Source organism: Elgaria multicarinata, chromosome 1 (genome assembly GCF_023053635.1).
Source record: "Elgaria multicarinata webbii isolate HBS135686 ecotype San Diego chromosome 1, rElgMul1.1.pri, whole genome shotgun sequence".
Classification (NCBI taxonomy): Eukaryota; Metazoa; Chordata; class Lepidosauria; order Squamata; family Anguidae; genus Elgaria; species Elgaria multicarinata.
The window spans coordinates 154,288,388-154,302,763 of record NC_086171.1 but is presented as its reverse complement, the minus strand read 5'-3'; the positions used below and the strand labels follow the sequence as shown (position 1 = coordinate 154,302,763).

Genomic DNA, 14,376 nt, shown 5'->3' with positions numbered 1-14,376 from the left:
TATTTTATGTATGTGTAAAGTGACACATACTGGCAATTGTGAGAATTGAACCAAGGACTGCACAAATATTACATGTTTGTTTGCCTTGTTCTCAGATCATTTTTAATGGGGCCATCTTGTTTCTTTGCCAGTGCCATTTTCATTTATTATAGTTTGATACTGACCAATATACTTAAGGATCAAGGAGGCAAATTTACTTTTCAACACTCTAATGTGGAAAAGAAAGGTGATTTAGGCAAGCAGGCAGAACTAAATTGCTACTAACAATATCTCCTTTAAAAATCATTAAAACTTTATTAGTGAAAACAGAGTTAAACAAGACATTGTAAGTACTAAAACAGTTGATCAGTGAGCTACAGCAATGCTGGCATTTAGTATAGCAATAAGACACTGTCTCAGATATGTAGGCAAGCAAACAACTTTCAAGGAAATGGTAACTGTGGTTACTTGCCTCGAGAAGGAAAAGGCTCTACGAAAACAACACTAAAGAAGGATGCATAAGTAGATCTTCTGGAACCCTTTACTTGGCAGCCACTGGAGAACAGATGAGGCTCCAGCCCATCTTTGTCAATCCATCCCATGAACTTTTAAACACTTTCACTCTTTTGCTGTTTGGCACACCAGATTCAAGCCAAAAAACTATCCTCTTTGGAACAACCACAGCTGCTTGCATTGTACACGTGTATCATGTGGGAGAGCATTAAAAGAGTTCTCCCATGATATGGTTGCTGCAGCAACAGTTGTCTACCTCCACACTCCTTTGCTGAAGATCTAGTCCTTCATCTCCCAAGCATATTAAGCCACCCAGCAGTTGGGTATGGAAATGCAGAGGAAACAACAGGACTCACCCAATAACATTAGATTCTGGTAGATCCTGCTGCGTACACTGTCCACAACAGGCAGCCACAACTCACTGTCTGGTGAGAAAGGTCCCAGATAGAATCCCAAGTTCTTCAAGTCAGCAGCAATTGGAGGAGGCACCAGTAATGCTTCCAAATAATATACAGGATTGCTGTGAATGGATTGCTGTATATCCCTCACCATGTGAGAGGCTGCAACTCAGTTATTGGCAGCTGCTGCAAGAAATGAATCCAGAGAAAGCTGCCTCTTGGAAGACCTGCTCTCTTCTTCAGGCTTTGAGTGGGTGGTGTGTAAAATGTTTCGTTTCCTCTTTGCAACCTGTACAGTCACACATACATAAATGTTTAGCGCAGAAACCTCTGCAACCATCTACATACCCCATCCTGCCCAACGTTGCTAAGCATCATCTTGGGGATGGGGGGAGGGCGGCAGAGCCAAACCACCAGAATCTATCCAGTGTGGTTGGAAGGTTGTGTCACTGGCAAGCCTGAAGGGGACTGCCTCTGCCACATGGCCTTTTCTAGGGCTCAGTAGAAGGAAGGGCAAGAGGCTATTCTAGGAACATTCATGAAGCTGTACAGAGAATAACAGGACCTGCTCAGTTCTAGCAAAAGGATGGACTTACCTTGGCAGCATCGATTTTAGAGCTCCATTTTTCGTAAGCTTTCAAAACCTGAAGACAGGACAACACCACATGATACAGTCAAAATGCATCTAGCACCATATTAATTACATGGTAGCCTTATGCAGCCATTCAGCCTACACATGTGAGGGTTAAAAGTGTGGTGAGGGTGAGGGCGCACATGCAAGACTCATTCACCACACAACTTGTTCTTCCATAGATCTCTGCACACGGAGCATGAAGGTCTGCGGGGGGGGGGGGGGCTGTTCGTAAGTGCATTCAGCTGAATGTGCTTACAAACTGATATGGCAGGATTCTTGAACGCAGGCAGGCCTGCAAGTACATTGAAGCAAACATACATACAGCCCCCTGCCCACCCGCCACCTTAGCGCTAAATATGTGAAGGTCTTTAGAGGCTTCCGCACACCTTGGGACATTGGGGAATGTCTTGCATAGGGCTGGCATTGTTAACTCCACTTTCTCCAGATTAGGGGTCAGGTTGCATCTATTTGCATATATGGCTGATTTTAATTATCAGTTTCCCCCTGGAAGCATTTACAGCTTGAGTTACAAGCACAAGGAGAGTGCGACTGAGCAGACAGTGTTCCCATAAAAAAGGAGCAGCTGAAAGAGGGGCAGTAGATTCCTTGCCAGAAAGTTATGTACTGCCATACCCCGAGTGGTATGGAACACTTGCATTTTTCAGGCTCCATGGCTAATGTTTTATCCTGTTGACGCCCCCACCCCCCTCCACAACACTTTGGAGAAATGCATGGTGATTGACTGGGAAATTTGAAGTTGCTAAATCCTCGATTCTCAATACCTTCTTCATGGCTGTGGAGATGGCAGAGTTCTGGAATTCCGTTTTTGTCACCCATCGGGATGCTGGCAGCGCCATCTCCTTGTCCCAGTTACCCTCATCTTTGTCCATGTTCAAGAAATAGATAATGTATGTTTGGCGGATGTGGGAGAAGATATGAAGAACCTGGGGAAAGCAAAGATTTGCAGATGTGGTAAGGTATGGAGAAAAGGAGGCTAAACACCAGGGTTTTAAATGGAGGCACCTCTGGGCTTCTGCTTTCTAATCTTCACTCCTCACTGCTTTGAAACAAGGAAGTGCAGGCACATAACCAACTTGGGCCTGGGAGTGAAGACTGAGGGAAGATGGGAGACAGTGCTGTACAGAACCATGGGCTATGGCAGCGCAAGGATAATCTTAACATTCAGTGGCCAAGAGTGAGATTATTCTCAAGGTCAACACCTGTGTACTATGGCAGGATTTTTAAAGACCGAAATAATTCTTGACATTCTGATCTATACATTCCTCGGGGAACTAATTTCACTGCTGATAATGTACTTGCAACATTCCACCTGTCAATTCTGAAATCTCTCCAATGACCACATCGAACCAGCTCCATGCATGGCCACATGCCCTGATACAAATGTCAACAGCAACAGAGCTTCTGCTAGCACCACTCCAAGTGAAGGTGGGCTATAAATCCCATACAGAGGAGAGGTAGAATGGGTGGTACTTGTCAGGAGACATTGTGGCTCAACAATGGCTCATCCTGACACTTCCCATTGCTGCTCCTTTATTTGGGAGCCCATTTTACCTCTCCAACAGTCTGCAGACGTCCCACTGCCACGTCACTGCCAATCCAGGCCTGGAGGTGACTTGCCAGTGCTGCTTTCTGTTGTTTCTCCTGCCCTGGCTCAAGGAGGAGGCTGGGAAACTCCCACAGCCCTGCCAGCAGACCTACAAGAAAATGCAGTGTTGTCAGCACAAACTAATGCAGCGGTAATGGTTAAGACCTGTTTCAAAAGTTAGCCGAAGATATGTCCTTAGGAAAAGGTACACACTCTCAACTTCAGCTAAATTATTGGGAGAATACAAGTCTAACTGATAGGGCGGTTGTAGACTTTCCTGAGATAATGTACATAAAGCACTTAAATAACTTAATAATGTATTAAGTTATAATACATTATGTTATTTAAGTGCTTTAAGTTGTAACTATCTTTTATCAGGCAGACAAGGCATGTGTTTGGGAAATACTATTTCCATAGTAATTGGACAGTGCTCCCAAGGTACATGCCTGTAAGAACAGAAGAAGAGCCACACTGGATCAGAGCAAGGGTCCATCTAGTCCAGCACTTTGTTCACACAGTGGCCAACCAGCTGTTGACCAGGGACCCACAAGCAGGACACAGATGCAACAGCGCCCTCCCACCCATGTTCCCCAACTACTGGTGTACACAGGCTTACTGCCTCTGATACTGGAGGTAGCACAGTCATCAGGTCTAGTAGCGATTGATAAGACTTCTCCTCACAAATTTATCTAAGCACCTTTTTAAAGCCATCCAAACTGGTGGCCATCACTACAACTTCTGGTAGCGCATTCCGTAGTTTAACTATGCGCTGTGTGAAGAAGTATTTTCTTTTATCAGTCCTGAATCTCCCACCAATCAGCTTCATGGAATGACCCCGGGTTCTAGTATTATGAGAGAGGGAGAAACATCTCTCCCTATTCACATTCTCCACACCATGAATAATTCTATACACCTCTATCATGTCTCTCCTGATTTTTCTTTTTTCCAAGATAACCAGTCCCAGCTGTTGTAACCTTCCCTCAGAAGGGAGATGCTCCAGTCCCTTCATAATTTCAGTTATCCTTTTTTACACTTTTTCCAGCTCTACAACTTTTTTTAGGTACGGTGACCAGAACAGTACACAGTATTTTAAGTGTGGTCGCACCATAGATTTCTATAAAGGCAGTTCCTTTTCTAATTATGCCTAACATGGAGTTTACCTGGAGTTTGTCTTTTTTTATACCAGGGATGAGTGCTGTCTGCCTTGACAGTGCAGGACAAAGGTTGCCTTAACTAATTCAGTTTGCTTTCTTATATTTCATCTGCAACATGAACCTCTCAACTGCTGAGAAAACGCCCTAGTCTCAGAACAATCTGCACGTCCATCCCGCAGGATATTAGCCTGGAATGGACAAGCAGATAGACTGGACTCAGCTTTGACACTGCAGACATCCATACTCTGCAATGTCAACATGACATTGTGTACAAAATCAAGTGTACAATAATTGTTGCTCTAGGTTATGTGTAGCAGTATACAAAATTATGCATGGTGTGGAGAAAGTGGATAGGGCGACATTTTCTCCCTCTCTCATAATACTAGAACCTCGGGGTCATTCCATGAAGCTGATTGGTGGGGGATTCAGGACAGATAAAAGGAAGGACTTCTTCACACAGTGCATAGTTAAACTATGGAATTCGCTACCACAAGATGTGGTGATGGCCACCAGCTTGGATGGCTTTAAAAGGGGATTAGATAAGGAGGATAAAGCTATCACTGGCTACTAGTCGTGATGGCTGTATATTACCTCCAGTATCAGAGGCAGTGCGCCTCTGTTCACCAGTTGCTGGGGAACACAAACAGGTGTGCTGTTGCACTCATGCCCTACTTGTGGGCTTCCCACAGGCAGCTTGTTGGTCATGGTATGAACAGAATGCTGGGTTGGATAAGCCTTTATAAGCAAGGCTCTTCTGATATTCTTATGCTTTAGCATATAATTGGTTGTCTCATTCTAGGGAAAGCCCCTGAACTCTCAAACAAAAGCAATCCTTTCTCGTAACATGCTTTTTTGACACACGATACTCTGACTTGATCAAACAATTAACATCCAAGTTTGCCCAACTGTGTGGGGAACTAAAGCTAGAGAAGTAACAATAATGTTATCAGCCGTGAATAGCCCTCCCCGCAGCTTCACCCTCCCAGATATGCCTATGCTTGAGCCAGTTACCTGAGCTGGGTCTCTGCACAATAAGGTACTCTAGTTTCTCATCACTGCACTTCCTCTGTAGCACACACGTGACTGTGTGCTCTATCCTGGGCTGCTTCTTGGTGGATTTCCTGGGGAAGTTGGTCACACCAAGGCTGGGATCCCACGGCTCTGAAGGAGGCAGGCAAAGGGAGCAACTCCCTGTGGTGATGGCTACAAACGAGAAGAATGGAACATGTGGCATTCCTGGCTCTGAACCACTAGCAACTGACAGCTGCAGACCTTTTCCATGAAGCATCTTTGCAGAGGTCTAAGACAGGAAGGTCTGACTTGCTCGGGTAAGCTAGATTTTATCTGATGCTGCCCCATCCCATGGGGGCAAAGCTGACATATGACAATTCCCAATCAACATCCACAAAAGTTAACCATGAGAACCCATTAATTTCATTCTAAAGAGAGATTGGATTCAGTATCAGTTTGTTATCCCTCAGCCATCAGACCATGACCTCAGACACTGGTTCAGTATACCATGTATCATTAAAGCAGGGCTGAGTGTCATCAGTTTATTGATGACATTCACTTCTAAGTCGAAGATATTCTTATTCAGTTACTTCATGCAGGTGCTAAACAGCTGCAAATACTGCGGTGAAATACTATACAATATACTCTTTTTTTAAGGCCATCCTTTCAGAACTGACTAAACAAGCAGGCCTTGTTCAAGCCTGTACCCTGAATGTCTACACTTTTTTTAGTTCACCCTGGAAGAATTTAGCAGTCCAGTATGTCAAATACCCCAACGGTTTAAGAAAATCAATAAAGATGTATTCTGGTTGTTGACCTCCAGATGCTGATTCATCTCCAGATACAGATATTGGTGGAAGAGGAAAGAGAAAGTAGATTTGTTGGGGGTGAAAATCTGAAAGCTTTCCTACCACTATAAATCCTTAAGGAATTAACACTGTCACCCCAAACAACCATCCTAATCAACACATACCACATTCTTCCACATCCAGCATCTGGGAGCACCGAGGAGCAGCTTTTCCTAGCAGTCTCTTGGTGAAGACTACCAGATCTTTTTCCACCTGCAAGCAAGGAAAGGTTTCAGACATCTGTGAACCCCCAAGTTGGGAAGGGGTGAGGACTGTGCAAGTTCTTGAGGCTTCTTCTAGAATTCCAGCATTCCCAGCCTCAATATTAAACCTTATGCTAACGATAGTCAAGATTCCAAGGCTGAAATCAAGCCCAAATCAGAATGGGATTTATATTACACACACAACGTTTAAAGAACTATGATGAGTTGGACACAATTCTGTGGAAGGAAACACGAAGGACCTGTCATTTAGGATATGATAGAATACAAACATTTTAACACCTCATTAGTTGGCTTTGGTAGATCTACCAAAGATTAACAATGCATTCCTATAAGTGTTTACTCAGAAGGAAATCCAACTAAATGCAATGGGACTTATTTTATTTATTTATTTATTTATTTACTACATTTATATCTCGCCTTTTTTCCTCCAAGGAACTCAAGGTGGTGTACATAAACCTCCTCCTCTCCATTTTATCCTCACAACGACAACCCTATGAGGTAGATTGGGTTGAGAGCATGTGTCTGGCCCAAAGTCATCTAGTGAGTATCCATGGCCAAGTGGGGTCTAGAACCCGTATCTCCCAACTACCAGTCCAACACTCTAGCCACTACACCACACTGGCTCTTATCTGACTTGTTCCCAGATAAATATGTATGGGGCTACAATCTGAAATTCACTGGGCCAGTTTACACTATCAAAATAAGCCACTGTAGCCTATCACCACCTGGTGGCAGCTTGTCATGTCATCCAACCCTGGGCAGTATAGCTTGTTGGAGGGGGAAACAAACCTCCAATAACCCATGGGCTGTTGTATGGTTATTAGTAGTTTGTTTTCCCTCTAGCAAGTCATATCACCTGGGTTCGGATGGCATGACAAGTTGTATCCGGGCAATGATTATAGAAATTGTGCCCGGCATACACTGCAATTTAAATAAGCCACTGTAGCTTATTTTGATTGGGCAAACCAGGTCACTTACTTGGGAGCAAGACCCGCTGAATATCCCAGCAGATATTAAGACAACTCCACAGCAAAACAACTGAACCTGGGGAAATACATAGGGAATAAAGAGAGGAAGGGGTCCACTTACCTGGTGGTGAGCTCTACAATGCTGCTTCACGGGACATTCCGTGCACAGTGGGGCCTTAGGAGTGCACACAGTTGCTCCCAATTCCATCATCGCTTGGTTAAAGTCACCTGGATGGGCTGGATCAACCAGAGTATGTGCTAAAGCCCTAGCAACAACAGTAACCTACATTAGCAAGCAGAACAGGTATGCTCAAGGCAACAAGTTGTAAAGAAATGCAGAACCTTCTCAGTCTACAGCTACAAACACGAGGAAGGATGTGCAGAGTGTGCCTGGGAGAGCTCACTTATAAGGAATTAAGGAAGAGAAGAACTAGTTTTGTCAAAAAACTGTCCTGGGGATGCAGACTATGGTGGCGCCCAGTAGAAAACTATTGAATGGAAAAGTGTCTATCAACTCCCTAACTTTAAAATGGGGCCTAGAAATTAGTTTGCCATGACATGCATACTTTGTCTAGTACAGAATCTGATGCCATAGATACATAATTTTAAAGAACATTTTCTTTCCTTTTTTGTTTTAAAAGGAGTATCCAGTCCTCATTGTTCTGAACAAACTTAAAAAACATATGAGCAGCACCTTGTAAAAGCTCAGCAATCTGAAGTGTCATAGCATGGGGCTTCCAATACATGAAGACCAGTATTTCAAAATACTCTATTGCTCTCTATATCCTCTAGCTCTTCTTCTAGAGGAATTTTACTTGATCCTAAGCACACTTAATTGGGAGTAAATCCCACTGGTTTGAATGAGACTTCTTTACGTGTAAAGAATTGCATTTTTATCCCCAAACCTCTGTGCTTGTCTTTCCCTCTATCTTCCCAGTTCCTAATGCTATAGATCTTAGTACAGATGCAAGAATTAAGATGTTTTCGACCATAGGGTTCAAACCCACGTGCTCCATTTTTCTCTGTGTGTCCAGATCCTGGAATGTCTTACTATGCTACCAGCAAAAGGAGACCAATTCAAGTCCTCTGCTTGCACATAGGGACTGGCTTGATCTTGCCTGGCAATATTACTCCCCTGTTGGATTTCAGACAGGGTCTGAGGGGCAAAGATTTTTGTCTTCCTCCCAGTGTCTTTCTTTTTCCACCCTCACGTCTGAAAGATAGGCTTGCACCAGTACAACCCCATTTCTTCCCTTACCAAAGTCTTTCAGCAATAACTGAACCGGCGGGGTCGGCACCAATAGCTCGCACACGGCACAAGACTCGAATTACGTTCCCATCGACCACGCCTGTCACCTGAGTGTGTTGAACATAAAACCCCATCTGTCAACGCACTTGTGAGAACTTGTGTTCAAGCATCATTTAGAGGAAGGAGAAGGTGTCTCAAGCCAAACTGAATACTGAAGAGCAGAATCATGGCAAAAGATACTCCTCCAACTGTGTTGTTGTCTACTCTATGATTTCTGGAGAACTCGTGTAGTGACTAAGCTAAAAATTTATTTATTTATTGCACTTATATACCGCTCCCATAGCCAGGGCTCTCTGGGCGGTTTACAGAAATTCTAAAATTAAGATTAAAACGAGTATACAAAATTTAAAATCCTAAAACACAGAACACACCCACATAAAGCATTAAAAACCGTTAAAAAAACTAAACATGTGGGTGATTAAGATGTGCAACATGTGGGTGATTAAGATGTGTAATCAGGAAGAACTGGGTTTGAATATTTAATTAATTTATTTATTACATCTTTATTCTGCCCAACAGCCTAAGCCCTCTGGGCAGTTTACAACTAAAACCATAAAATCCAGATTAAAAATTTACAATCACATAAAAAATCTTGCCTCTGATATAAACTTATTAGGTAGCCTAAAGCAAGCTATTCCCTCTCAGCCTCAGTCCCCACCTATAATACAAGGGATAATAGTGACTTACCTTACAGGGTTGCTGTTAGGATTATGACTAGGTAATACATGTAAAACACTTGGAATACATAAATACCTATATGTTTTTAAAATCTTATTTTTATCATGGAGCCATCATTTTCACAGCTAAAGGTGGGAGGCATGGCTCCCAGTCTTCTTAAAAACAGGCTCCACTTCTTGTGGGAAAGCATTCACATTTTGAACCCTTTGCATCTCAAAGTGAGAGAATTAGGGCCCAGTTTACTGCCTTCACACAGAAATGAACAACACAAAAACAACACTGGAATGGCCCTCAGCTGCAAATGGCCACTGGGCAATGGAGGACTCCAAATTCTAAGGCCAGGCTAGGTTAGGCGAAGCAACCCAGAATGTCATCTGGGTTGTCATCTGGGTTGGGCCCTGAGGGGTGCAGGCCAGTGAGGGGTATGGCCAAAGGCAGTGGGTGGGTCATGGCCAGAGCCAGTATCCCCCTCATCTTTCTACACACACACACACACACCTCCTACTCACTCAGACACAGGCTGAGTTTGGACGACATGCTAATCAACAGTTGTTTCCCATTCTGCTCCTATTACCCCCCCACCCCCCATGGATTAGGGTGTTATTCGTACTCAGCCACACTTTCCCCTCAGCCCCTTTCAAACACACACATACGTTTCCCCGCCCCCACACTGTGCACTTTCCCCTCATAGTGTGCAATCCTTCCTCCCTGTGTGATGTGTTCCCACAGTGCCTTCCCATCCCCTCCTGCCCAGCTCATCAGCGTGCTCTTGAGCTTTTCCCAGCACAGCATCCTCACCATTGAAATTTTGCTTCCCTCTCCCAGCCTGTGGACCAACTGTTTGGCATGCTGGAAGGAGCCATCTCTGCACTCCCTGTTTAAATTGCTTTGAGCTGGGAGAAGCGCAGTTTTCATCGGGAGATGGTTGTGCAGGGATGACCATCCCAGAATACAGTCCTCTTCCATGGAATGTATGTTTCCCCCAGCTCAGCGCTATTGATAGGCTGGGAGGAGAGTGGTTTCATGGCAGCAGCAGTGACAGAAGGACATCCATGGCTTCCCCCCAAAAGTAAGTGCCATAAAGGAAAGCTGCCCATCCAGAGTAAAGCCTTTTTACCTGGCCAAATGCTATGGATGCAATAGCCCCTGCAGTGTATTTTCCTACTCCTGGCAAGAACTTCTGCAGCTCCTCCGCTGTTCTAGGCACATGACCTGCCATCTGTGACACCAACTGCAAAAGAAGTAGAACAATCCAAAACAAAGGGAAAGGAACAAGGTGGGAAACCTTCTGCCAAACCAACTGCAGAAAGGGAACTATCTTCTTGCAATGATCAAGCACCACCAGCCCAAATGCACACCGATTGACCCAATGTCGCCCTATAGAGTACCTTACGTGCACCTTCCTGGAGCCGCTTCCCTCGGGAATAGTAGCCAAGCCCTGCCCACAGCTCATTCACCTCCTATTTCCAAACAGAAGAAGTTAGGGAAAAAATGAACATGGGGATGGAAAGATCAAACAGGCATGCTCCACTCACACATACATGTATCTGTCCATGTCCATACCCATACACAAACACAATACTGCATCCTCTTTCTTACCTCTAGTGAAGCTTCAGCTAACTCCTGCAAGGTTGGCCATTTCTGCATCACAAAGAAAAACGGACTTGTTTACAGGGTTTGCAAAGCAAAATGGCTGCACAACTGATCCAGAAATCAGGACTGTTGCTGATGCAAGTGAAAATGCACCACAGAGAGGAAAGGAGCTCAACATCACCTGCATCCAGCGATTGTAGTAGCTGATCACCGAAGCCACCTGGGTTTGCTGGAGCATGATCTCTGATACCCACACTGCAGTTACAAAGGGAAAGCAGGAATATTAGTTATATTATGATTCCCTCTCAGAATCTTCCACTTTTGCATGGCAAGTGGGAGGTGCTGCTCAGATGACCATAGATGAGTGCAAGGAAACTAGTGGTCTACATTGAGCAACCTCCTCTATCCCAGAGGGACTCAGGAAAACTATGGCTGCCTGCAGCTCCCTACTGTCCCTTTGGAAGTTACACCACTGCCGATCAAGTGTCATGACCTGAATGGTTTACTATTTTGCTTTGCCAGAAGTTCCCTAATGTGCTTAACTGGATTTAGGGGACACAACACAAAGTATTTCCCCCTGCAATATAAGTGGTGTCTCCAAACTGCAGCTGTAAGTAGGATAGTGTCATGTGTAGCCTGTGCAATTATTTCCGCAGCAACCCCCTGAAAACAGATAGATGACAAGAACTCCCACAAAATTCCTTAGGATTTTCTCTCTCTCTCTCTCACCAGCATATGCTCGCCTGTCAGCATCAGCTTCACTTGTAGCCTGCAAAAGAGTAATCAGAGAGCTTTGGGAAACAGGACACAACACAAACAATACCTATTTTAAAAAAAGAACAACAACAAAAAAAGAACAGGGCCCTTTTCTGAGCATCCTAGATTCTACTAATTATACTTTGCTGGTCTTGTGAAGGTAATAAACTACTATACCAGTTTCCTCCAAGGAAGGTCCCGTTTGCATTTATTGTACCAGATGAGCAGCCTTTTCCGGAAATCTTTGATTTCAGCTGCATTGCTGAAGGTGTGGAATAAAGACTGTTGGTTGGGTACTTCTGCAACAAGGAGAGGGTAGTTGAATTTTTTGTAGTGGGCTTTTCTATGGAATACACAGCGAAGACAAACATACACTACATTGAATAAACCTGCAGCAAACCCTGAGCAGTATATATTTCTAACAGACTGTTGAAAAAGGACTTTTCTACTGGCACTTTCTTCTTCAAATATTTTTGAAAGATCTGCCTTTTCTACCAACCCCAACAGCATAATTCCTCAGCAGATTTGGTCACGACAGTACAAAAACGCAAATTAGGAAAATGAGGCATTGTTCTGACTACAAGCTAACGCTCTGTCTGCTTATGCAAGCCAGTCACAAAACAGAAGAGTATTTCTGGTCTCCCAGGTAACTGTGCTGACTCCATATATCCCAAATAAATGCATATGTTTTAAAATGTATTATAACCACCAAATAAACACCTGTCTAGGATGTTTCATTGACCTTCACAGCTACAGAGAATTTTTCAGCCCTTCTGTTAATTAAACATAAACATATCTATACCTTTTCTAATACTTTCATGAAGAATACTCTATAAGGTTACTGTCTATTGCAAACTCAATTCCTGGAATGAGTGATGGATCAAATCAAGAGTTTTGTAATGTTTGCAGATTTGAATGAGTAAACAAATATGAAGTTGTAGAAGCTCAGAAGTTGTTATCCCAAGATAAATAATCCTGAAAACAGGGCCCAAAAGATTCATCTCAATTTCCTACACTGATGGCCACTGTTCTGCTTCTTAGGCAATATACAATTTATTTATTTATTTATTACATTTTTATACTGCCCAATAGCTGAAGCTCTCTGGGCGGTTCACAAAAATTAAAACCATAATAAAACAACCAACAGTCTAAAAACACAAATACAAACACCTTTGTAAGGCATGATACTTTCTTCACATTTCTTTGGGGATTTCTGTTGTTTCCCAGTGTCCCGTTGTATTCCCAGCTTGCTGCGTGTTGCCAACTGGAGTTTATTCATTGCCAGCCTAGGAACAGCAGAAAGCATGTTACTGTCACATTAGATCTCCCCACTCCCAGTCCAAAATTATCAACTTGCACAACTCTTTTATAGAGTGTTTGTATTCCATCTGCATTGGTGCATTCCAATGCAATTTGCAAGATGGAGAAAAGAATTAGGAATACAAAAGGACAGGGGGACATCATCGTGCATTTCAAAGCTGAAATAGGAGTCCCATCAGCATTATTCCTTACGGAGTATGGTCTACAAGTTGCAGAATTCTGAAGCCCTGGAGTGGACTGCACCACTTCACACTGCAGATGGGGAATGCCATTTTTGTAAATTCTCCCTGTACAAATTCCTTGCAGATACAAAAACTAGCACACGAGGGAGAAAGGTGCTACACCAGCTACCCCCTGCTTCTCCTCCCTCCCGGGGACGAGGATTGAATAACAAAAATATGATCCTCTATCTGGAGTGGTACAGTCCATTCTACCACCGCAGGTCTCTACCATTTCATTCTCCGCATGTGTAAAGCCGCGGGCTCCTTTTAGGGCGGAACGCCCGCACTGGAGGAGTGTGTTCTGTGACACAATCAAAACGGGACGGTTATCGCACGACTAATATCTGTATCCCCCTCGCGGTATTATTCCTACCTCCGTCTCTTTGCCAGTTTTCTTTCCCGCGCCTCCGACACGCCCCGCCCCACACCGGATTAGTGCAAACAATCACAGGTGTAGTCATAACCTCATCCACGCAAGGGGAAGGGTGGGGACCATAGAGATAGCAAAAATGTAGATGTGTAAGGACTACTTCCTGGTTCCCTTTACAGCCGTTTTCCCCTATGGAGCAGAAGTAAGAGGGCAATGAGGAAATCTGGTTTTAGGGTAGATGTGATGCGGCAGCAGCCGATTTCCGCCCACTTTCAATAAAATGTAGTGCTTTCTAACGGAGCTCTTATTTCACGTGGAAAATGTGTTTTGTTTTATTTAGAAAAAAAACACCCATTTACAACAACTCTGAAATGCTGTCCGCTATTAATATTCTAATTTAGAAGTTCGGACTGAAGTTGAAAGAAAAGTAGGCAACGACGGAGTGGAGTTTAGGATGTCATGCAGTTTGCCAGAAGCTGGGGGAGGTTCGAAGTTGAGCTCAATAGAGGCGCTGGCGAGGAGTGTCTCAGTCTTTCCCTCTGTCGTTTTTGTAATTAAGGGCGCGATCCTAGGGATGGTTAGACAGAAATGTCCTACAACTCCCAGCATTCTCCAGTGGCTGGGCCATGCTGGGAGTTGTAGGATCTTTTCCTGTATCAACGTATATAGGATTGCTCCCTAAGATCCTTAAGGATGGGCACTGCGGCACTACTACAGAGAACGACAGAGTGCAGAGTACCAAAGGTAGCCGTGCTGACTATAAGAAAAATGCCAAAATCCATATTGCTGTAGTA

The 14,376-nt window shown here is 43.9% G+C and overlaps 1 protein-coding gene across 1 annotated transcript; it reads right to left on the bottom strand.

The window, feature by feature from the left end:
* Positions 1-274: 274 nt before the first annotated feature.
* MUTYH (mutY DNA glycosylase) lies at positions 275-13,629 on the bottom strand. Its single transcript, XM_063139763.1, has 16 exons — positions 13,586-13,629; positions 12,842-12,957; positions 11,849-11,970; positions 11,645-11,684; positions 11,097-11,170; positions 10,922-10,963; positions 10,711-10,782; positions 10,440-10,553; positions 8,594-8,691; positions 7,457-7,601; positions 6,269-6,356; positions 5,296-5,487; positions 3,097-3,239; positions 2,307-2,468; positions 1,487-1,534; positions 275-1,179 (listed from the first exon to the last, which is right to left on the bottom strand). Exons 2-16 carry the CDS (start codon positions 12,948-12,950, stop codon positions 1,060-1,062), a joined length of 1,569 nt encoding a protein of 522 aa, XP_062995833.1. The 5' UTR covers positions 12,951-12,957; positions 13,586-13,629; the 3' UTR covers positions 275-1,059.
* Between the last annotated feature and the right edge of the window lie 747 nt (positions 13,630-14,376).

Coding starts and splice junctions, on each gene's coding strand:
- MUTYH (XM_063139763.1), bottom strand. CDS start 12,950: ATGAATAAACTCCAGTTGGCAACACGCAGCAAGCTGGGAATACAACGG. Junction 7,602..8,593: donor GTTATTGCTGAAAGACTTTG/GTAAGGGAAGAA, acceptor TGTTGTTGCTAG/GGCTTTAGCACATACTCTGG. Junction 1,535..2,306: donor TCTCCACAGCCATGAAGAAG/GTATTGAGAATC, acceptor TCCTGTCTTCAG/GTTTTGAAAGCTTACGAAAA.